The sequence below is a fragment of the Chanodichthys erythropterus genome, chromosome 17, assembly GCF_024489055.1.
Source record: "Chanodichthys erythropterus isolate Z2021 chromosome 17, ASM2448905v1, whole genome shotgun sequence".
Taxonomy (NCBI): Eukaryota; Metazoa; Chordata; class Actinopteri; order Cypriniformes; family Xenocyprididae; genus Chanodichthys; species Chanodichthys erythropterus.
In genome coordinates this window covers 39,840,456-39,864,912 of record NC_090237.1, presented here as the reverse complement: position 1 = coordinate 39,864,912, position 24,457 = coordinate 39,840,456, and the positions used below count along the sequence as shown (strand labels likewise).

The 24,457-nt window shown below is 39.5% G+C and overlaps 2 protein-coding genes across 6 annotated transcripts in view; both read left to right on the top strand.

The window, feature by feature from the left end:
- The window catches only part of elna (elastin a), a 76,798-nt gene extending 67,913 nt beyond the window's left edge, over positions 1-8,885 (top strand). For all 5 annotated transcript variants that reach the window (XM_067366386.1, XM_067366385.1, XM_067366388.1 and 2 more), the window contains 3 exons: positions 3,664-3,696; positions 4,324-4,380; positions 6,893-8,885. In XM_067366386.1, coding sequence (XP_067222487.1) covers positions 3,664-3,696; positions 4,324-4,380; positions 6,893-6,939 — 137 coding nt within the window. In that variant the 3' untranslated portion in view covers positions 6,940-8,885. The remainder of the gene's footprint in view (positions 1-3,663; positions 3,697-4,323; positions 4,381-6,892) is intronic.
- Positions 8,886-15,290: 6,405 nt separating this feature from the next.
- limk1a (LIM domain kinase 1a) overlaps positions 15,291-24,457 on the top strand; it is a 65,110-nt gene continuing 55,943 nt past the window's right edge. Inside the window, exons 1-2 of the mRNA XM_067366393.1 lie at positions 15,291-15,605; positions 20,757-20,856. Of these exons, the coding sequence (XP_067222494.1) occupies positions 15,548-15,605; positions 20,757-20,856 (158 nt within the window). The 5' untranslated portion in view covers positions 15,291-15,547. The remainder of the gene's footprint in view (positions 15,606-20,756; positions 20,857-24,457) is intronic.

Below are 24,457 nucleotides of genomic sequence, written 5' to 3'. Positions count from 1 at the left end.
AGGCCGACGAAGGAACAAGGTGTGAACGGGGGCAGGATGGAGACTGGTGAGACTAGTGGACTGATGGGCCATGGTGGAGACGAGGGAGGTTGGAGCCGGGGTGAAGGTAATCGCCCAGAGGTCCGAGGTGGAGATCTGGGCGAGGGGGCTAGAGGTGAAGGTTCAGTGCAAACATAACTGGATGGAGGTGGGAGAGGGAGGCAGGGAGGGGAAACAGTCTTTGGGCTGGAGGGTTCAAAAACACAGTTCATAGGAGCAGTTGGTTCGGCGGCGGCTGGAGCGGCTGGCTCGGCGGCGGCGGCTGGAGCGGCTGGCTCGGCGGCGGCGGCTGGAGCGGCTGGCTCGGCGGCGGCGGCTGGAGCGGCTGGCTCGGCGGCGGCGGCGGCAGGAGCGGCTGGCTCGGCGGCGGCGGCAGGAGCTGAGGGCTCGGCGGCGGCGGCTGGAGCTGAGGGCTCGGCGGCGGCGGCTGGAGCTGAGGGCTCGGCGGCGGCGGCTGGAGCTGAGGGCTCGGCGGCGGCGGCTGGAGCTGAGGGCTCGGCGGCGGCGGCTGGAGCTGAGGGCTCGGCGGCGGCGGCTGGAGCTGAGGGCTCGGCGGCGGCGGCTGGAGCTGAGGGCTCGGCGGCGGCGGCTGGAGCTGAGGGCTCGGCGGCGGAGACTGGAGAACTTTGCTCGGCGGCGGAGACTGGAGAACTTTGCTCGGCGGCGGAGACTGGAGAACTTTGCTCGGCGGCGGAGACTGGAGAACTTTGCTCGGCGGCGGAGACTGGAGAACTTTGCTCGGCGGCGGAGACTGGAGAACTTTGCTCGGCGGCGGAGACTGGAGAACTTTGCTCGGCGGCGGAGACTGGAGAACTTTGCTCGGCGGCGGAGACTGGAGAACTTTGCTCGGCGGCGGAGACTGGAGAACTTTGCTCGGCGGCGGAGACTGGAGAACTTTGCTCGGCGGCGGAGACTGGAGAACTTGGCTCGGCGGCGGAGACTGGAGAACTTGGCTCGGCGGCGGAGACTGGAGAACTTGGCTCGGCGGCGGAGACTGGAGAACTTGGCTCGGCGGCGGAGACTGGAGAACTTGGCTCGGCGGCGGAGACTGGAGAACTTGGCTCGGCGGCGGAGACTGGAGAACTTGGCTCGGCGGCGGAGACTGGAGAACTTGGCTCGGCGGCGGAGACTGGAGAACTTGGCTCGGCGGCGGAGACTGGAGAACTTGGCTCGGCGGCGGAGACTGGAGAACTTGGCTCGGCGGCGGAGACTGGAGAACTTGGCTCGGCGGAGACTGGAGAACTTGGCTCTGTCCAAAAGTCTATAAGCCAGGCCACCTCACTTGGTGGCTCGCACAGGGTTGGAGCTGCAGGCTCGGAAAGGGCTGGAGCGGGCTCTGGAGATACTGGAGCGGGCTCTGGAGATACTGGAGCGGGCTCTGGAGACACTGGGGCCGCTTTCTTCCTCCTCCTCCGCTTACTGGGCCCAGTAGCGGAATATGGGTCCAGCCTGGGGCAGGCAGGGAGTTCGTTGGAGGGGTATGCGGAGGAAGACGGAGGTTGACTGACTGGCCCGGCCAACCGTGTCTCTGGATGGACTAGAGACAGACACCCATCCTGAACCCAATCCACGATAAATTTGGAATCATTTAGCCATAAAATGGAATTTATGGTTTCGCTTAAGGAGAAACGATAATCGGGTTCACTAAAACGGATGGTGTCATCATCTAGTCCATCCAGAAACAGGGAGATCAAAACTGCTTCAGGCCAGTCAGACAAATAAGCGAGCTCAACGAACTCCTCCACATACCTCTCCAGCGAACGACCAACCTGCAGGAGCCCGATAAGGCGATCGCTGGCTGTCAGGGTGAGAGGCGTTGGAGGAGCTGGATCCAGGGAGCCGGTGAAAGTCTCCATTATTTTTTTTTATTTTTTTTTTTCCTGTGGAAAATCCGGTCGTTTTTGGTCCGTTCTTCTGTTATGATATGCTGGTGCAGAGATGAGGCAGATGCGGATTTCCACAATAACATAGAGCTTTAATCAAACAGTGGCAAGGAAACACCAAACATCACGTTTAACAACATTCAGAACGGACAAGGAGTGAAGGGAGTGAGTGTCATATAAAGGGAGTGCTAACAATAGAGTCCAGGTGCAGGTGATCCGTGATGATGGGGAGATGACGAGGGAAGTGAGTGCAGGTGTGGAGAACAGGAGGATCTTGGGAAATGGAGTCTAGGAGAACAAGGGATCTGTAACAGACAGAGGATCAGCACCTGTGTCATAGATCCCAGACAGGCAGGACAGGAGCAGAACTTACAGGGGTTTGGTGCTTGAATGGACTTTATTATATACTGTACAATCACAGCTGTGTTCGTAAGGCTGGTGTGATATCACTTTGATTGTTTTAGCACTATATTATTTTGGCAATAACAGAGCACGTTCACTTCTGAAACAGGAATGGGACTACATTACAGGCAGAGAGGTAACACAGAAAGAAATAACTTACATTTACTCTAGTTTCTCTAGAGATAAATAGAAGGTATTCTATGATCCTTCACTTCGGGAGTCTAGAAAAATGCCACACATTTAGAATTAGTGTCTACTAATTGCAAGGTTATTGTAGACTTACTAAAAAGACAATAAGAAAAGAAAAAAAATTATTATTGAGCAGTATGTATAATTTAACCTTGTTTCAAGCAAAGAAAACATGTGATAGAAAATTTTTTTTGTAGACAAACGTTAGTAGTAAAAGTGTTCTAGGACTTCTTAGTGAACTTGAGAACAACTGACTTCATACATCACCATAACACAGCTGATTCAAACACACTGAACAAAAACTGAAGAAAAGAGAAGCTTGTTCTGAGATAAGAACCTGCGCCATTTGAGCACAGAAACAGACACTTGTTGTGATATTTTGACATTTAGACATTTTTAAGTATGACTTTAAGTTCCAGTACTTATAAGTATGCTTGTCACTCTCAGTACCTGATACCAGACCATAACTTAAACAAAGTAGCACTTCATTTTACAGTCCTGTTCCCCATATTTGTACAATAACTGGGTAATAACTTGGTACTAACCCTGAACCTACCCCTAAACCTAACCTTAACCCATGTAGTTACCTTATATTATGTACTATCTTTGGTAAGTACACTGTAAGTACATGCAAGTGCAAGTACTGAAAAATAAAGTGGAACCTGAAACAATATCCTGACAGATAATAAGGTAAAAGATCCATTGTTCATTACAGAAGATCATGTAGACATTAACCCACTGAAATACACTCGCTATGAAAAGTGTGGGTTGAAGTGCAAATATCATGCAAAGTGTATTTGCATTCTGACCATAATGTCAGTCTCAGTGCTAGCTAACTCTCACGCTCAAGCTTATGTCATATAGCCTACGACACGCTATTACGTGTTAGTCATTATATAATCACAACGTAGAGATGCTCGGTGGGTTTATTATTATTTCTATCCAGATGCTGTTGGTCACAGCTGGTCATAAATCTCCAGCTGGAACAAACAGTAATCCTGACACTCTCATTTGGCTGACTCACCGTTCCTGTATGCATCTATTTCACACTGTTATTCTTCATTTTACTTACAAAATTAGAGACAATGACACGCAGTTACTCATGTGGTTTGAAGAGCTCATAATAATGTAATGATTTCTTGTGTTTTAGGAGGATATGGAGCAGGACTTTCACCACAACAAGGTACAAGCTCTTAAAAACCCTAAACACATCACTGGAGGTTGCAGTTGTATGAGAATGAGCTGTAGTTGCTGGACTGATGTGGTGTCCGTACCTTCCAAATTCTGCTCCCGGAGGGCCACTGTCCTGCAGAGTTTAGCACCAACTTGCCTCAAAACACCTGCCTGCATTGTCTGCTATTCATAGTCAGACCTTGGAACTTGTTTCATTGGGGTTGGAGCTAAACTCTGCAGGACAGTGGATCTAGGAGTAGGATTGGACACCCCTGATCTAAACTATAAAAAAAAGAAAAAAGAATCTTCAAACTGTTAATTTCCATGCATTGAAAGTAAAACAAAGTAGGCCTATCATTAAAGTGGCCCATACAACTCATGTACTATATTCCAAGCCTTCTGAACTCATACAACTATTTTGTACATTTAGTTCAAAAACTCATCATCACACTAGCTTTGAAGGCAGTGTATCTCACACGATCATGAAAATATGGACTTTTGTTATTACAATTAAATTGGAGTTCATGTACACAAAGGAGCTTTTGATAAATTTTAATGCTGCTGCTAAATTATCGTCTTGATGCTATGTGGGGACAGCATAAAATGACCTGTATTTCATTTTGTACTTTTTCCACAGCCAAAGCAGCCAAATACGGAGGTGGGCTGACGGGATTCCTGGGAGGAGGTTATCGAGGTACGTGAGGATGATCCGAGTCTGCAGTGAACTGATTAGACAGAATTAATCCCTGCCGCCACATAATCACTTATTTCTCATAATCACTGCTCTCATTTCTGATGTCCTCAACTAAACGTTCTGATCCTAAATCACACCAAACACTGGCCTACTTATTCTCAAGTTTGGACTTGCACGATTCAGTGAACATATGCGAGAACCACATTGGTCATAAAGAAGTCAAGATGCTTTAGAGGATCATTCCAAACTCAGATTCACTTTTGACACATTCAGATGTGAAACAGCTAGATTTCTGATGGATAAAATCAAGTCCATTCAAAATGATGGTGACACATTACAAAAAGGTTGTTACGGTTAGGCAGGGAGGAAGAGAGGCCAGGATCTAATTACAGCAGTTCAAATGAAGATAATCCAAACAGGTAAGGAAGATGGCAATCCATTCATAAGAGCATAAACGCAACCTCTTCAGAGGAACAACAGGTGTGCAAAAACAATGACTGACAAAGGAAAACTGAAACAGAGGGGTATATACAGTATGAAGAGTTCAGATGCAAAAGCCGTTAAACACCACCTCCATCAAAAATAAGATAATGATAATGATAATGCTCTCCGCACATAGTATACGTTCATCAAATACCTCAAATCTTCTAAATCCCAGAGCCAGTTCATTGGCAGAAACCGCTAAACGCCACTTCCCTGTGTCAGCCTCTAAGTCCAAAGAAGAACCAATTGGAAGACGCAAATTGAATCGCATGATTTCAAGATGAATGACGGTGTGTGTATGAGCTGCTTTCAACAGCCGAGCTGCAAGTTATTATCATGTTTTGTCCATCATTACAGTAGCAATGACAGGATTTGGTGAGTAGCAAGTAAACACAACAGTGTTCCTTTTGCTGCTGTAAAACTGACAGAAACGGACATTTTAATATGTCTTCTTGTCCAAAGAGGTGGACTTTAGAGGTTTTTGGAAAAAAATAAAAAAATAATTAAAAAGTACACTTGGACTTAACCAGGACAAAAGGAACAGAAAATATACTCCAAAATAAAAGTCATTAAACGCAAAACACAGAGGAAATTGTGACAGACTAACATTAACTAACAATGAGCAGTACATTTGTTACTCTATTTATTAATCTTTGTTCATGTTAGTTTATACAAATACATCTGTTAATAGTTAGTTCATGTTAGCTTATGGAACCTCATTGTAAAGAGTTACCAAATCTTGTTTCAGCCACAAAGCATCTTGTCGTTTCACATTTCAAGGGTTAAAGTAGTTCACTTAAGAATTAAAATTTCCTAATAATTTACTCACCCCCATGTCATTCAAAATGTTCATGTCTTTCTTCCTTCAGTCGAAAAGTTATATTTAATATAACTTAAGGAAAACATTCCAGGATTTTTCTCCATATAGTGGACTTCACTGGGGTTCAACGGGTTGAAGGTCCAAATGTCTGTTTCAGTGCAGCTCCAAAGAGCTCTACATGATCCCAGACGATGAATAAGAATCTTATCTAGAGAAACGATTGGTCATTTTCTAAAAAAATAAAATAACATTATATACTTTTTAACCACAAATGCTCATCTTGCACTGCTCTGTGATGCGCCAAGCATTATGTAATCACGATGGAAAGGTCACGTGTGACGTAGTCAGAAGTACTGCGGTAGGTGAAAAACTCTCTCTCATTTTCTCCTCCAACTTCAAAATCATCCAACATCATTGTTTTACCTTTTTTTGTAAAGACCGTTTGACTTTGTCTTTGCCCATTCGCTTTGTAGACACTGGATTGGTACTTCCGCCTACATCATGCGTGATCTTTCCAATGCAATAACGAAATGTGTGGCACATCGCAGAGAAGTGCAAGATGAGCATTAAGACTCTTATTCCTCGTCTGGGATCATGTAGAGCTCTTTGAAGCTGCACTGAAACTGACATTTGGACCTTCAACCCGTTGAACCCCAGTGAAGTCCACTATATGGAGAAAAATCCTGGAATGATTTCCTCAAAAACTTTCATTTCTTTTCGACTGAAGAAAGGAAGTCCTTTAAGGGGCGGTCAAACAGCAATTTTCCTTCCATTGACTTCCATTCAAACGCATATGAATACGTCAGACCGGAAACACAAGCTTGTTGCAAAAAGTTTTGCATTTAACTGCGTTCCAAAGTTCAAGTTTGGTGAACTCTGACCTGCGAATTCGCATCACGTGTAGACGTGCGACCGGTAGAATTAAAAGAATTATATTTTTGCAGTAAACTCTAGTAGGTTGTATATTTTTACCTTTTGAATATGTTATATGTTGAATTCATGTTTATAAGAACACAAGCAGCATCCGATGAAATTTTGCACGTGTGTGACCACGGCTTTAGTTCACCCAAAAATGAAAATTCTGTCATCCCCCTCATGTAGTTCCAAACCCTTCCAACCTTTGTCCATCTTTGGAACCCAAACAAAGTAATAATTTGTGGTATTTCATGTACGCTGAGGTTTCGTCTCACGTATTGTGTCGTTCTGCAGGTGGAGCGGGCTGCCAAGGAAAATACTGCGGGAGGAGAAGAAAGTAAACGATCTCTTGAGATGTGAAGTGACCTCAAGAAACATGGTGCTACTGCATGCTCTAGAATGTACTTTTGATACTCAAACAAACAATCCCATCATGCACAAGTGTTATGTTTTGTACTGATAGTAAATATTTGTAACAAATCCAAATCCAGATCCATGAAACATTTAGTGTTTTGTGGCATTAATTCAATCCTGATTGTTTATGGCACATTCCATCATGTTACTGTTTCCTGTTGTAGGGTTGCATATATAACCGGGTTCATGCCAATGCTGCCAATGCTGTTGTGTAGCTGTAAACATTTTAAGCACCGACCTCTTAGTTTTGGAGTTCTGAGACCACCCGAAGCTCTTTCGTTCAGTTGCAGTCATGATCTAGCTCTCTAGACTCTTAAAATAATGGCATTTCTTGCCAACGTACAGTACTTAGTATCTCGCCTGCCATTTGGAGCAAGTGAAAGCATTGAGCTCCAGGAGTCCTGTCATACTGCTGATTAAACTCTGGGTTGAAATACTTCACATCTGGCTGTGCTTCAGCTTAGCGGTTTGCTTGTTATTTTTGACCCTTCACCAGCTTTCTGTGCAGATGAGCCTAACAACTACAGTCCTTTATGGGTGAATCCCTTCCAAAAAAAAAATGATGCTTTGCATAAATTTTAGGAGCATATGACAATTAAGCACATTTTCCAACAAGATTCTTATTACAGTAATGCGTTCAGAGCTTTTACTTTTGAGGGGTTGCTTTGTAATTATTTGTAATCATTAATTATGCTCAATGGTAATATTATATTCTCATTACTGTAATACAAACATTTTTATTTAATGCGACATGTTCTTGACATGTTTTGTGAGATTCTCCCCCTCTGGATGATTTAGGCTTTCAGGAAGCATTAGTGAGTGTCTTTTGATTTGAGACACCATGTGTTTTTATAAGTAGGCCTTAATGTGCACGCAAATGCATATTACAGGCTTTAAATACATATTATGCTAAGAGAGCTTTGTGGATGGCTGAACGAACCTCAAATAAGAGCGTGCGGCTCGATTGCAACATTCATTCCTGCACACTGTGTGAAGTATGAAGAGCTTTGCTCTGATTATGCTAAGAACAAGCAGAAGTGAACGGCGGCTTGTGTCTAATATCAGTCACCTTGTGGAAATCTATTTTGGTATCTGTCCGGCGAAGGGAACAAACTGAAAGTAAACATGTAAAATAGTAATCATAATTCTGACTTGTACATTATGTATGTTTAAACCTGGAAGATTAACAGATGTGCTTATGTTTTTCCCTGGACCCGGGGACTACAGGTGCTTCCATCATTTGACCAAGAATGTGTTTCTTTAATCATTGTGTATTCACATAGAATTAGTTTATATACATATAAAATATACATATAAATCATATGCTTACAGTAGGTTGGATCATTATCAACAGGTTACTTTGTCTTATGTTGTTTGTTTTGCACCAGTTGAACTTGACATGTTGACCAATTATCAAGTTTGTACACATCATATGACAATAACTTTTTTTTTTCTTTTTTTTTTTTGCTTTAAATAGCTTATGCATTGTAGTCACTGTGGAACTTGCAAAACTGTGTGTGATATTTTAAGATGTGAGTGTCTGTGTGTGTGTGTGTAGGTTATGTATGTAAATCCCCCCAGAGTGTGTGTGTGTGTGTCCGTCCCAAAAGCCTCACTAGCCAATTTATTATCAAACATATAATGTGTCATTTTTTGCTATATTTGGTTGATACTGTTTTTCAATCCATCTGGAGAGACACTTTATCATGTATTAATATACCTGGTGCTGTATTTGACCTGCCTGTGAGCCCCACCAGGTCTTCTCTATTTGTGCCGTAGGATTTCCATCTTATTTAAATAAAGGGGCGGGGCTATTGCACTTTTTCCACAACCTATATTCTGACTAGTTCCCGGAAATCCCGGCATTTTACCTGCTCTAGTGAAAAATGAAATAAAATATTTTAAATAAAAAACAAGCGTCTCTTGGTATGCATGATTGTGTCAAATGATAAATACTAGGGGTCTAATGGTACACAAACATGATGTGCCTCAGTTTTGAAATGTAATCATTTACACATTTGCTGTCGTAAATTTTATTTAAACATATATTAAATAATTAAGACGTTGCTAACAGGTAAAGTAAATATAATGAACATTTAAGCTAATATAGGTCATATATTTAGTGAAACAGTCCCTCTAGAGTTCATTTCTCTAGTGAACTAACATGCTGTGGACACTGAATGACTTGCCTGAGGTAAATGTAATGTTATGTGAGATATTATTCTCAAGCTGTTTTATTGATGTCTTTCTGCGGCTGAAACACCTGTGACCGACTGTATTCGTCGTCTGACTGTATGCACCGATCCGTGACATCTGTACTGTGAAGGTTTGGGAACAAATACATGTACCTTTACACCCCTAATAAATACATGTTTTTGTTGTTGTTGTTGTCAAAGTATACTAAAACAATGAGCCCCAAGAAGCCGTGGCTTACAGTGATTTTAGGACAACTAAAGGATGTTGCGTCATGCCTAAAACCACCTCAGCTGTTCTCAAACCATGGCTTCATGGGATTATTACTTTTATAATAAACAGTTCCAACATGTACCTCCATAAAATTAACTAACAGTAATAGCAATCTAATGAGGTCACAGGTGTGTGTTTATATAGTATTTTACAACCATGACAAATGCAACCCAGCCAATCATAATAAAGGGATGGAACTATCCATTTTTTAAAACAATATAGCCTACAAACTTATACATCTAAAATCCAGACAAAAACATGAAATTACATTTTACAAAATAAAAATTGGTTATGCTTTATTTTAAAGGTGGGGTAAGCCATATTTCAAAAACGCTGTTGGACATTGTTGATATTTGAAATCAACTCCGCCTCCAAAACTCACCCTCCAATCCTAACCACTGGTAGCGGGAAGTTCGGATCATTTTACTGACTCTGATCTTTGAATCACATTCAGCAAAATGAACTAATCTTTTTTCAAGACATTTCATTAATTTCAGCAGAATATAATTAAAATGTTAAATTCCCCAACTCATACTACTTATGCAAACGTTTATCACATTTTGAATAAAAAATAAACTATAGGCTAATGCAGCCATGAAGACCATGAGTGAAAAATGATTAATTAATTGCTTAGCAGGGTCTTAAGGCTATACAGTCTGTTAGTTCACCTCACTTCTCGATCAGAGTCGTTCTTTCTTTTGTCACCTAACGTTTATCACGTCTGTTCCCCAAAAAGATTAGATACCTCTCGTGTCTTCGGGTTCGAATCGTTCGTTCATCCCATCACAGCCACATAAGCTGAATGCAGAAACAGAAATCCGAATCATGATTCAACACAAAAGATTCATAACGCTCCGAAGCTTCCTGAAGCAGTGTTTTGAAATCGGCCATCACTATATAAGTTGTTATTTCGTTTTTTTTGGTGCACCAAAAATATTCTCATTGCTTTATAATATTAATATTGAACCACTGTACTCACATGAACTGATTTAAATATGTTTTTAGTACATTAATGGATCTTGAGAGAGGAAATGTCATTGCTGGCTATGCAGGCCTCACTGAGCCATCGGATTTCATCAAAAATATCTTAATTTGTGTTCCGAAGATGAATGAAGGTCTTACATGTGTGGAACGACATGAGGGTGAGTAATTAATGACATTATTTTCATTTTTGGGTGAACTAACTAACCCTAAATAAGTGCAAGTTTCTTTCAGTTAAAACAGCTCAAACATGCATTTAGGATTAGCTTAAGCCTTGTCTCTGAAACCGGGGGTAGATTTAACAAAACTATATTTTCTAAATTGCCTAAATGTCAAAATTAGTACAATAATAACTACATCATGACAATATCTTTATAGAAAAATCCTAATAGAGAACATTTAGCATTATCATGAGTCATATTTTTCCCTTAAGAATATTAACCATGGTTTTATTATAGTAAAAGTATACCATGTTTTTGGCGGATTGATTACTATTTGTATAACCACAGTTGTAACTTACTACAAATTACACGGATAAACTGGTAATGTAAAACCATGGCTCATTTGTGGTTACCATGGATTAACAATAGTAGACCTAAGGTTTTTGCTTTTATAAAACCATCGTTAATTTTCGTAAGGGTTGTGTTGTTGTCTGCTCTAGCTTCATCTAAACCTATTATAAAACCACGTGAATAATTGTCTGCTAAATTACTATACCTTTACAATAAATCAATGTCCTTTAGCATACAGTATTGTGAGTGATGATATGGGTTGCTACTTGCTACTGCTAACAGTTGCTGGCAGTTTAATGCTTAACTAAGTAATCAGAAACAAAACTACAATAGCATATTTACAGATAAAACTGACCTGCACTTTAAGTTCTGAAGAGGTCAGTAGTTTTGACTCTCTGCTCCATCCAGGCGACTCCATTCCCGAGTCTCTCGCATTGATTACTCTGAACGAAACCTTTGGCGGAGGCGCGGATCGAGCGCGCGCGAACCGAATCGTAGAGTTTGCCAGTCAAGACTAATCAATTCATCATTTATTAGAGACGCCAGCAAAAACAGATTAAAACGAAAGTAACGAGCATAGTTTGAAAATGTAAGAAGTATAGATAGTACAGATATTTGTGTAAAAAATTAAGAAGTGAAAGTAAAATTGTCAGAAAAATAAATAGCGAAGTATAGGCTACCAGAAAAATCAACTTAAGTACAGTAAGGGGCCGTTCACACAGAACGCGTTTTTCTATTCCAATGCGCTACTTTCCCATTGTTTTTCTATGTGAACACGCGCTTGACGGACGTGCATGACCGTTACGCTCGCATCTGGCGTCTCAGCGCCTTGCACATGAGCGCCGCGTTTTTAAGACGCCGTGTCAAGTTAAAAGAATTTCAACTTTTACATGCAGCGCTGCTCATCAATGTCAGTTCCAAAACAGTGGACCAATCAGAAGAACTCGGAGGCGGGGCAAGCGTTGCGAGTTGGCATGACAACTGTTTTATATAATGGCAACATGGCGGAGGAGGCGCTCATTATCTTATTTTCTTTTTTTCCATGTCAAAACGTATCTGTAAATTCTACCGTTTGCCTATTTCTATTATTTCCTTTATTGTCGTTATTGCATCGCGTCTCAAAGGCGCGTCTCGAGACTCTCGCGTTCTATGCTGCGCTTTTTTTAAAACCACTCCTGAGCGCTGTGTCACGCGTTTTTAGACCCAAAGACGCGTTCTGTGTGAACGGTCCCTAAGGGAATTATAATAAGAATTTCAACTTTTACATGCAGCGCCGCTCATCAATGTCAGTTCCAAAACAGTGGACCAATCAGAAGAACTTGGAGGCGGGGCAACCGTTGCGAGCCAAAGCAGCCTCCACGTCTGTTTTCAGGCCTTCCCTCTTAGCTCTCTCCAGCACTGGAAAGGTTTTCTAAAATAAACCGGGTCCTAAAGCGCTTGCCCAGTCATAAACCTTCATTCCAGTGATATCTTTTGAGCTCTTTTGTATTGTGTCTCATCTCTCTTTTAGGGCTGCATGGGTATTGATTCAGATGGCCCAATTCGATTCGATTTCGATTCGATTTTCAGATTCTCGATTTTTGATTCAATGATAAGTAAGTAAATTTTCACTGGCCCCACCACAAAAAAATAATAAATTAATAAAATAGTTATTGTTTTTGACCCATGTATACTTTTATTGTAATAAATAAGGTTATGACACCCAATATTTTAGATACCAGTGAAATTTTACATTTTTTTTTTTTTGTGAACAATTGTTTTTTATTGAATAATTATTTAAAAAAAAGATACAACATATCAGAATGAAATTTAACAATTCTTGATTCCATTTGAGACCACAGCTAAAACTACTAAATTTCAAAGATTATTAAAGACAAGTAAACAGTTATTAATAAAAAAGGACAAATAATTAAACTACAAGCAAAAGCACAAATAAATGAACACAATAGGACAAAAAAAAAAAAATAAAAAAAATAAAAATAATCAGTGCATTTAAGGTTTTTCAGGTAGATCTAAAAGTAGTTTTCAGATGCAGAAATTGAATAATCAAATGTAAAATACTGCATATAATCTTCACTGTACAAAAATTAATAAAGGTTAATCCTTATTAAAGTTACAAAAACATTATTCAGTGAAGAGCATGGAGTGATGTCTTTTGTAGTTTGATTAACATTAAAACACAGACAGCTGCAGGAATTTTAGGTGGCTTTAAAACTAACGCACTGATACAATAATGACACACATGCGTTCTTTCTTTACTGCTTACATAACCGTAACCGACCATGTTTACCTAGATACTCGCAAAGGCGGGGATTTTGAGATACATTTGTGTGAATTTGTCCGTTTAGGCGCGAGGTGCAAGAGAATTAATTTTCTTATTTGCACGCTGTCTTGAGGCGCGCAGCTCTGAGCTCTTCGGATGTGGCACGCACACACAACTTCTCGCAAAGCGCGCAAGTTCTCTTTCACTTGAATGCTTAAATTGGCAAAAATGTTGTATGCACCTCTTCAGTGTAAAATTTGAATAAGAGGAGAACATTTGTCATCTAACTCAAAATAACTGCTTACAACAGATCAATCAAAGTCAAAGAACATTCGATGCGAAACAAAAAAAGCTGCATCTATCTTATAATAATCTCTTGAATATGAAAACACAACAAACAACAAATCCGTTTGTCTTAAAGTGGTGGAACATAGTGCAGAACAAAGTGCTTCCATTAAGTTGCTCCAACGGAGCATTGTGAATCAAAAAGTTAAATTACATTGTTCATTAGAAAAAATTACTCCTATTTGTGATCCTGGACCACAAATAGGAGTGCTAGATTCCCGCACGGGTATATTTGTAGCAATAGCCAACAATACACTGTACGGGTCAAAATTATTGATTTGTTTTTATTTTATGCCAAAAATCATTAGGATATTAAGTAAAGATCATGTTCCATGAAGATATTTTGTAAATTTTCTACTCTAAATAAATAAAAAAAAAGTTATTTTTGTGAGTGCATATACATTGTTAAGGACTTAATTTGGACAACTTTAAAGGCGAATTTCTCAATATTTTGATTTTTTTGCACCTTCAGATTCCAGATTTTAAGGGGTAGGAAATTGACAGCCTCATGTGACAGGAAGAAAGTGAATACCTTTTTTTTTGTTATTGAAATCCTTTATTTGACACCAAGTTTGAGAGCGGAATCTTGGGACATGTGGTCTCCATCTCAACGGACTGTGCAAAAGAATAGGGATTGGAGTTGGGAAGAAATCATGTTCATGGATGTGATTATTAGCGTTACTGTAGTATGAAGCAGAGCAGGAGTGAGTGTTGTGGAGCTGAACGAGGAGATGGAGCGATTGATTAACACACGCCTCACGAGCAGCGGGACTTTTATTATGACACAGTCGCCGGCGCCGCTTCCGCTTTTCCGGTAATGAGTATGAGGGAACGCAGCTCTGTTTATCATATTAGAGACATTTGAGCGTGTAAAAAATGATGTTATAACGTTACTCTGTGCGTTCACTCGGCGGCTGCTGTGAGACACTGTTACACACTGCAGTAAGATAGATCCATTTTACAATATCAGATTAAATACTGGATGGCTTGTGTTGATAAATCATGCCATTAATTATAAACGTATTGTATGATGGAGAAAATGCTGTATTACTGTTAGTAAAAATAAAGCTGCATCTGATTATGCTATGTTAGCTACTTCACAAAATAGTGTTTTTATCTGAGGCATGGTAAAGCATCGCAAAACATCAAGAAAATTAGATTTAAACAATAAGACTAAACGTGTTGAGCTATATAATAACAATTAGTTTTCTGTCTATCAATATATCAAAACAGTTGTTCCCTTTTCTATTAAAACATGTTAAAGCGTCTTTGGTGTTTCCATGGTTTCTATAAAACCAGAAACCGAGGGTAACGCGGGTATTACGCCATTGACAGGCGACTCCTCACACGTCCCGGAGCCTTGGTTAAAATTGCTATTTTCTCACGATTTACAAATAGTTGGAAACATCTAGGATATTGTAAGTGAACAAAATATACTGGCCTAGTGGTCTTTGGATATTTTACTGAAAAAAAATAAAATACATATTGCACCTTTAAGTATCCAGATAAAACATAATTTGACTATCCCTGCGTCTCAATCAGCTCGTGAATGTAAATGAATGTGGCTGATTCCCTGATCAGTGTCCTGACTACTGAACTAGGGGGCTGATTGAGACACACACCATGACCTCATGCGAGAGCGACTGTAAAAGCGCATGCGCAGACAACTCCCATTATTTTCCAGGGAAAGTGTTCAGTTGGCCCGTTTTCCTACTACGGCGAAGGAAATGCTCGTGCTGAAGTTCTTCGGGAAGCGCCCAGACTGTAAGCAGAGCGTCGCGCTTCCACAATGCGTCAGCGGACTCATAGCTTAAAGCCTTCAGCTAATCAGACAGTAGCGTAACGTGTGCGTCTGTAATATTCATGAGGCGCGCGCCTTTCCCATAGTGTCAGTCTGGCAGCAGCTGGCCGCATTTCTCCAGTGAGTCTGAACGCAGAGGGGAGTTTCTGTGGCGGTCCGAGGCTTGAATGAGGTTGATGCTGCTCTGTTGCACCTGGAAGGACGAACGCATGGGAGAGGAGGAAGGTGAGTTTGTCATGATAATATAGAGGCTGGAGGAGATGCGCATCTTCTGTTCTTCAGCAGAGCTCGTGCGGGTGCTGATGCTGCTGCGCACCACAACCAGCTTCTTGATCACCACTATATACGACACTAAATATCCACTTTAAGGTGTGCTGCTATAGCATGAAAAGCTTTAAAAAAGCACACTTGTGTTCTGGTGAGTGTTTTCCTGCACTATCCTGCTGCAGTAACACACACCTACACACACACACACACACACACACACACACACACACTAGTGCGGTAAATATTCACTCAGTTAGGGCTTGAGAGTCTTTTCAACTATAAACAATCCGGTTGTGTTCATTTCTGTCTCACTAACAGCAGTTTAACTTAAAACGCCAAGATGAGGGTTTGTTGATATTGATACACAAACATACCATTATCATGTTTGATATTGATATCATGTTTGTGGATATGTACCATAGGTTTAGCATATATATATTCAGGGTTCCCAGTGTCATCAAAAACTTGGATGTCAGGGGATTTTAAAATGTAAAGATAGTATTGAGATTTCCAGGTAAAAACAACGTGCGTCTGTTCGTTGTTAATTAAAGGAGTAGTTCACTTTCAAATAAAATTTCCTGATAATTTACTCACCCCCATGGCATCCAAGATGTGCATTTTTTTTTTTTTTTTTTTTTATTCAGTCAAAAAGAAATGAAGGTTTTTGAGGAAAACATTCCAGGATTGTTCTCCTTACAGTGAAAAACTGGCACCGCGTTCGTTCCGTGAATAGGGAAGGCGTTGGACATGCAGCCTAAGCTTTTTGAAGAATACGGAAAGCGGAAACGCATGCAAGGCGAACATTTGTGTTTATAAAGCATATTTAGTTGTATTTTTTTTTTAAAATGGCAGATCGCTTCTCTAGATAAGACTCTTATTCCTCGTCTGGTATTGTTTAAAGCCCTTTGAAGCTGCACTGAAACTGACATTTGGACCTTCAACCGTCTGGAGGCCATTGAAGTTCACTATAAGGAGAATAATCCTGGAATGTTTTCATCAAAAAAGTTCTTTTCAACTGAAGAAAGAAGAACATAAACATCTTGGATGACATTGGGGTGAGTAAATTATCAGGAACATTTTATTTGAAAGTGAACTAATCCTTTAATAACTATTTAAATATATTAGTGCAAAATGTTGGTAGCTGAAATGATTTCAGTGACAATCCACCTGGCAATATCTGTAAAATTATTATTATTATTATTATTATTATTATTATTATTATTTTGTAAAATGACTGGAGAGGTCATGGAAAAGTCATGGAAATTCATCAGCCAGTGTACCATGGTAAATGTACTTTATAATCAAAACCCATTTACATGCGATTCCAAAGGACATCTAAAACTATAATTATACAATATGGTATCTTCAAAATGTCATGGAAGTACATTAGCACAGTATTTTTAGTTATGTTTTGCATATTATGTGTGATGTTATTCTGGAAAATGATTCATCCCCATCTGGTCCTCATGTGAGGGTGTGTACTTATGTGAATGTGTGTGTGGTATTACAGAGACCTTGACTGTGTGTGTGTGTGTGTGTGTGTGTGTGACGTATCAGGACACAAATGTGTATAATGACATGGGTATGATATAGGTATTACAAGGAGAGGGGGATTTGTGAGGACGTTACACCATGTCCCCATTGTTCAAAAGGCTTATAAATCATACAGAATGAGTTTTTGTGGTAAAGTAAAAGTGTGCACAGTTTCCTGTGATGGGTAGGTTTAGGGGTAGAGGTAATGTAGGATGATAGAAAATATGGTTTGTACAGTATAAAATTTATTACGCCTATGAAATGTCCCAACAATTCACAAAAACAAACCCCTGTGTGTGTGTGTGTGTGTGTGTGTGTGTGGCAGACACACTGATATGTGATGATGGAGTGAATGAGGTTTGATCTGTCAGACGCCACACGTCCGTCACTGATGGAGGGAGTCATCGACTCTTTTGCTGTCACATTCAATACACACCTCTAGTTTAGAGAAACACTCATGCAGAGACACAGAGCAGTTTACTGAGAGACGCACAACTCGACTGAGAAAAGTTTCACTGAGCGCCAGTTCTTCCTTCAGCTGAAAACTGTCCAGAAAGACGGCGGATGCTCAGAAATGGGCCTGTGTTAGATGCACACACCATACGGCACATAAAGCGTGGGGAACATTTGTTTTTATGATCATATATTTAAATGTAGTGCAGAAAGCTATGTTAGCAAAGCCTTGAATGTTTATTTGACTGCGATCTTGGACACTCTGCTGCAGTAAGCCGTTCAATATTAGGGATGCTGGATGGGGGTTTTCAGGAAATCCTCACTCATCTCTCATGATCATGTTCATTGTGAATGAACTACCGTGAAGGTTCATATGTGAAATGGGACCAGAGTTGGGGAAAGTGACTTTTAAAAGTAATCACTTTTCATAAAAAGTAACACAATTAGTTACTTATATTTAGTGTTACTCCCTAAAAAAAAAAAGTAACTAATTGTGTTACTTTTTATGAAAAGTAATGCATTACATTACTTTTGCGTTACTTTTTCTCATCTGGGCTGGGCTTGCTTGTTTGTTTTCTAATAATGGCAACAAAAAAGTTATATTTTTGGTGAATGTAAAAGTCCTTTCACACCAAAAGTGAAATGAATCAGCCTCAGGCTGATGGAAATGCATATATACTCCTGTACAGTAGAGGGTGCAGCTCAAACAATCCTTTCAGCTGTGCTGTGATTCTGGATCACAGAAGAAGAATAGATACAGGAGAAGGAAGTTCAACACTCTTACTTTTAAATCTAATCTAAAGTCATTTTGATAATTAGTTTGGTTGAATTAGATCATTTACACAGCAACACAACACCTCTGACCTTTATTTCTCTCAAGATGAGGACAGGAGAGCTGTCAGTCAATACATGAGGGAAAGTAACTTGCGTTACTTATTTGAAAAAGTAACTTGGATATTTTGTTGTAAATTGAAAAAGTAATGTTACTTTATTAGTTTCTTGAAAAAGTAATCTGATTACGTAACTCAAGTTCCTGTAATGAGTCACTGAATGGGACACATTATTGACCACATCATATCCTGTTCCTGTGGAACTGGTCTGGTTTGATCATTCACTATTAACAAAGTTATAAAGCAAAAGCGGCAATACTTTATTTTACAGTGTCTGTTACACATCTTACATGTTCTTACTATATTAATGACAATAAACTGTGCATTATTACCAACGCCTTACTCTAACCCTAACTGTATTGTGATAAGGCCTACTTATTTTATAATTACGCTGTAACAAGGGCACCTTGAAATAAAGTGTAACCGCAAATGCATAAAAATGGACTGGCACTCCTCTAAAATACCCAATGAAATTTTCGTTTTGTTATTAGCGTGGCTCAATCAGTTCTGCACATGTTTAGTCTCCCGCTCTTTTTTTTACAGTGTGGTTGGTCTGGACACCTTGAGCTGATCTGTGTTTGTAAAAATGGAAACAAAATGGATTTGTTGATGTATTTAGTATGAATAATTTATGAATTATTGATTGGTCATTCAAAAAGGTCATGTGTTTCAAATATTCTGCCACACATTTGGCTGCCGATCATCAGTAATCGACTACTTGCACTGAGCTGCATGATGTTCTTCTGGCTCTGTAGTTTACCGTATTCACAATGTGTATAATAATCTGCAACCGCAAAGTTTTATGAGATTAAAGGTGTCGTACCTATGAGAGCTGGTCAATGCATACATGGGGAAGTATTTGATTTTGGATGCAGCGAAAGTCTTGTATCCCAGCGTGCAGCTCACTTGTAGTGTAAACCGTTGAATCACTCACACTGTTTGTGAAATTACATCTCTCAGAACGTTGTTTATTACTGATTTGATCTGATAATCTCTGTGGATTCATTTACTCATTTAGCAACCTACATGCTATAGTTAATACATGTAAAAGTAAAAAGTAGTAGAGCTGTTGAGGATAATGAATTAATTTGAAAATAATTACATGTTTAACGGCTTCATTCTGTTCTGTGTGATTAAGTCAGTTAGTAAAATAATGGCTGAGTTCTTTATAAATTTAAAGATGACCTATTATGCCCTTTTACAAAGTTTAATTTGTTGTGCTCTACCAGAACAGGTTTTCCTGCTTGAATGTTGATTATTTTCCTCATATTCTCCATTGTTGCAGCTCCTCTCTTCCCAGTCTGTCAGTAACGCTCTGTTTAGTTCTTGTCTCTATGAAGCCCCTCCTTCTGAAAAGCACAGTGTGCTCTGATTGGTCAGCTGGAGCAGTGTGTTGTGATTGGTGTTTGGGAAATGTCCCGCCCCTTACCATAACCGCCAGTTTCAACACACTACTAACTAACTCAACCAGGCCCCGCCCCTTTATTCTGCGCATGAATTATTTAAATGAAGAATATTGTGAAGAAAACTCAAGACTACAGTGGAGGCGTTTCAGGGAGTTCAGAAACACTGACACTGATACAGAGGAGAACTGGAACTGCAGAGATTTTTCATGCTCAAACAGCAACAACACAATAAAGAAAAATTAACATGGAAAAAAAGCATCATGGGACCCCTTTAATCCATATTTAACAAAATTGCAATTATTCTTAACAACTCAACAGTTATAAAAAATATCATCAATAAATGAATTGTCATTATAAAGCCAGCAGTGGTGGAGTTCTGCAGATTAAATATATTTTATTTATTATTCAGGAGCAAGGTTTACATTTTGTAAAAATATACTGTATTTAGAGGCATATTCCAGCATTAATTTCACATTAACGGGAAACGCCATTTATTTTAATCAACTGACGGCCCTAAAAAGCAGAAAAATTCTGACTTCTATGAATAAATCTCTGCATGTAGGTTCTCTGAATGTTAGTAGCAGAAGCACATGAGCCATAATAATGAGCAGAGCGTGGTAACAGTATAACAGTCCATTGACTTCCCTTAGTGGAAAAGAGAAAGATGTCATGTTTTTATTAGGGAAGGACTGATGTTTTGTTCAGGCTAATTAATCCTTCGATATCTGACCATTTCTAGATCGTCAGCATTGGTTAACAAGCCCATTTTTGAAAACAGTGTACATTATGGCATTACTTGGATGATGTTTTGTGTTTGTGTTGTTCAGCTGGAGGGAGGTTGCCGGAGTGTGCAGGATGCAGACGGCACATCTATGATGATCAGTACCTACAGGCCCTCGACACGGACTGGCACACACTGTGTTTCAGGTAAGACCGCTCTTTTATTTGATGCCAGATCAGAGATCGACATGAGCATCACATCATCTGTGCGTCATGCTTACTACATGTCATCCTAACTAATGAATCTGTTTAGTAACCATGCTAATTTCACTTAAGAAATAGAACTTTCTCATCCCATCTTACGTCGGGAATTAAGATCGGAAGTTTCTGTAACACGGTTGTGAATTTGGAGTACACATTGATGGTGGTAAGATTAATAAGAGCATGAAAACTGAGATACAGGTAGACCGGTTCACAAACAAATGAACGAAGCCTTCGCTGAACAAACTCACTAACTCCATCAGAGTGAAAAGCATTTTACATGCTAAGAAAAAAAACAACCAAGATGGTGGGCAATAGAGCTGCACGATTCTGGATAAATTGAGATTTATATTTTATATCCCACAAATCTGAACAGACAATTAAACAAAATAACATGTAATTCACTAGAGGTTCTGACAAAATGTTAATTTGCTTAATTTTTTATTTAAAAAAAATGAATAGCTATGTTTCCATCCAAAGTCGCAAATTTAACAAAATTGGAATATCGCATAAAACATTTGCGAATGAAGCACCATTTCCATCTGGTGAAAATCGTCACTTCCTGATAAACTGGCAATAAGTATCACGAAGAAAAATGGAAGTTGCTGCAGTAGAAGAAGCCACTGTGTAATAATTTTGTATATAATAATTTACCTGCACCTCAGAGCACACAGACAAAACACAATAAAGTTATCTTGCCTTTCGGAGACAGTCGATTAACAGCTCTGGTGGATCGGAGCGCCAAAGTCACGTGATTTCAGCAGTTTAGCTGTTTGATAGGCGATCCGAATCACTGAATCGAAACAAAAGATTCATAAAGCTCAGAAGCTTCCTGAAGTAGTGTTTTGAAATCTCAATATAGGCCTCAGTGAGTCATCGGATTTCATCAAAAATATCTTAATTTGTGTTCTGAAGATGAATGAAGGTCTTACGGGTTTGGAACGACATGAGGGTGAGTTTGTTCATGAGATTATTTTCATTTTTGGGTGAACTAACCCTTTAATGACATACTTTGCTCAGGCATTACAGAATGACCAAAATGGCATTTCAGATGCTGTGCAATAAGATCGGTTGGTCCAGTTATGGTGTCCCATCGCAAAGTCACATGACTTTTTTTAATACGCATCAAGGAATTTATTCGGTAAATGTGTTTCCTTTGTAGTGTATGTGCATAAACTTATCACATAAACACTGTATCCACTCAGTTGAGCGAATGAGTTAAACGCACTTTTTTTAATAGTTTTTATAGTTTATGTATATTTTGCCGTTAGAGTTTTTTTTATGTGACATCCCAAAATGTACATACAAATAGGTGGATAAAAAGCGAATGACTCACTCACAAAGACGTTTCGTTTCATAACTGGATAAATTTTTGAACAAATCTCTTGAATTAATGATTCAGTGACAAATACATTTTTTTTTGAACAATCACTTGTCGCCACCTACTGGTGTAACTGTTGAAATAATGATACTGTGTGGTTGATAAAAAGTTTGCGAAGCTGAAAATGAAGAATTCACGACAACGGCTCTCTCTGGATCAGCGGCAGTGAATGTACTCGTCAAAGGTTTAATAGACAGAGCCGAATCACAATCATTCAGGAACGAGATCACGAGTGTTTGAATCGAGATCGCCATCTTTTATCGATAATCGTGCTTGAGAGAAATGTTGATTTATAAATGCGTTTTATTCAATATATCCTATGATACGATTTTATCAATAAAAATAATGAAAATAAATAGAAATGAATTCATTTTAATTACTCAGATATCTGTGTGCTTATTACAGAATGGCATTGTTATCTTTGCAACATGCAAACTCTATTTGAGTTTCACACGAGGAGCACTGTGTGTGCTGTGCCGAGTTACTGTATTTTTTAATCACTTATTTGGGTCCATGATGGTTAGGGAGCTGCCTTTGTAGGCTGTAGACAGCAAGGCTGCTCAGAACATTTTGAAACCACACTAATGTGTTATTTTGCTCTGCTTATGTATTGTATTAAAACCCTTTTTAAAAATCCTTTGGTAGTTCAGTTATGGACATTGAACCTGAAATGTTTGCATCTACATTTCCTCAGAGCCAAACAAATAAGATGCTTACAGGACAGATAAGCAGCTCTTAGTGTTGGAACAGAGCTGCTTTTGTCTTTGTTTGTGGTGTTCACCTCTGGTTTTGAGCTGTTTTCTTTATAAATTGCTTCTTTCCCAATAATCCATTCGGCCTCTGTTTGGTCAGTCGTTCCTCCGTGCCGACGGGAAGAATCCTGCCAGCCATGCGGCACATTTCAGTGTGCTATAGAAATGGTTTTCCTTCTGTCAGTAACTGGGATGCTTTTGGTGTCACTTGATCCCAGGCTTGTGAAATTCACAGGAACGTCTGATGAAAACATGCTGGGGTTAATGGAAGTGATTTGACGTTGCACAATTCTTTTGAACAACAGCAGAGAAGGCTGTTTCATCATCAGAGGCAGTGGAGGGAAACATTAATACATGAAAGGCTCATTGTGTAACTGAATAAATGTGTGTGTGCGATCTAGCTGTTAGTTTGTGAAAGTGAACAAAAGTACTTGAGGCGCCTTATTGGGTGGTGAAGGTTGGGGTGGCTGTAAGGGTGTTGTGTGCGGTTGCTTACTGACCCAATTAAAAGAGTTCCTCCTCACTTTTCTGCATTCTCTGTGACTCGGGCTACTCATTCATTGTGTCTGTGGGATTTTTTTCACCTTTTCTCTGGTCCAGCAAGTGAAAATGTAGGGATTTCTGTGGAATCACAGAATCCAGTCATAAAAAAGGAATTTACTGTATAATGCGGAATGTCTTGAACTTCATCTCCAGAGGTGCTCTGAGAGTCACTTCAGCAGCATTTCACCAACTATCGGCAGATACACACAGAAACCCACAGCTCGAGTCTTCATGGCAAGACGCCAAAATAAAACACCAGCTTCACTTGAACTTCAATTGCTGACGATTGTACAGTAGAATGTACCTCTCAAAGTAATAATAATAATACAATTATTATAGTCCCCCTGTAATTAATAATTTTATTCCTTAAAAATCATCTTTGATCACCAAAATGACTTTTGAAAATGTTTTTTCCTGTGAAAAAATTATTCATGCCTTGAAATAGCGTGAATGTAACTACACTCTTGCCTCATTTAGTATATGCGGACTCATGAATATGCTAATTAGCCCCGCCTCCACTCGCTCACGCCAGCTCAGAGATCCACTCGGTCAACTTCCTGAGGTAAACACTCACAATGGTAACCCTCTTTACAGCATCGGACACATAACAGTTAATAAAGGGTTAGTTCACCCAAAAATGAAAAGAATATCATTTATTGCTCACCCAAAATAACAACTTATATAGTCAAAACACTTTTTTTTTTTTTTTTTTTTTTTTTTTTTTTTTTTATGGCGCACCAAAAATATTCTCGTCGCTTTATAATATTTTTTATTTAATTATAATATTTATTTATTTATTTATTTTTAATATTTAGGATTTGAGACTGTTTTTAGATCACTGCAGTTTTAAGATGAAAATACTCAGCAATGG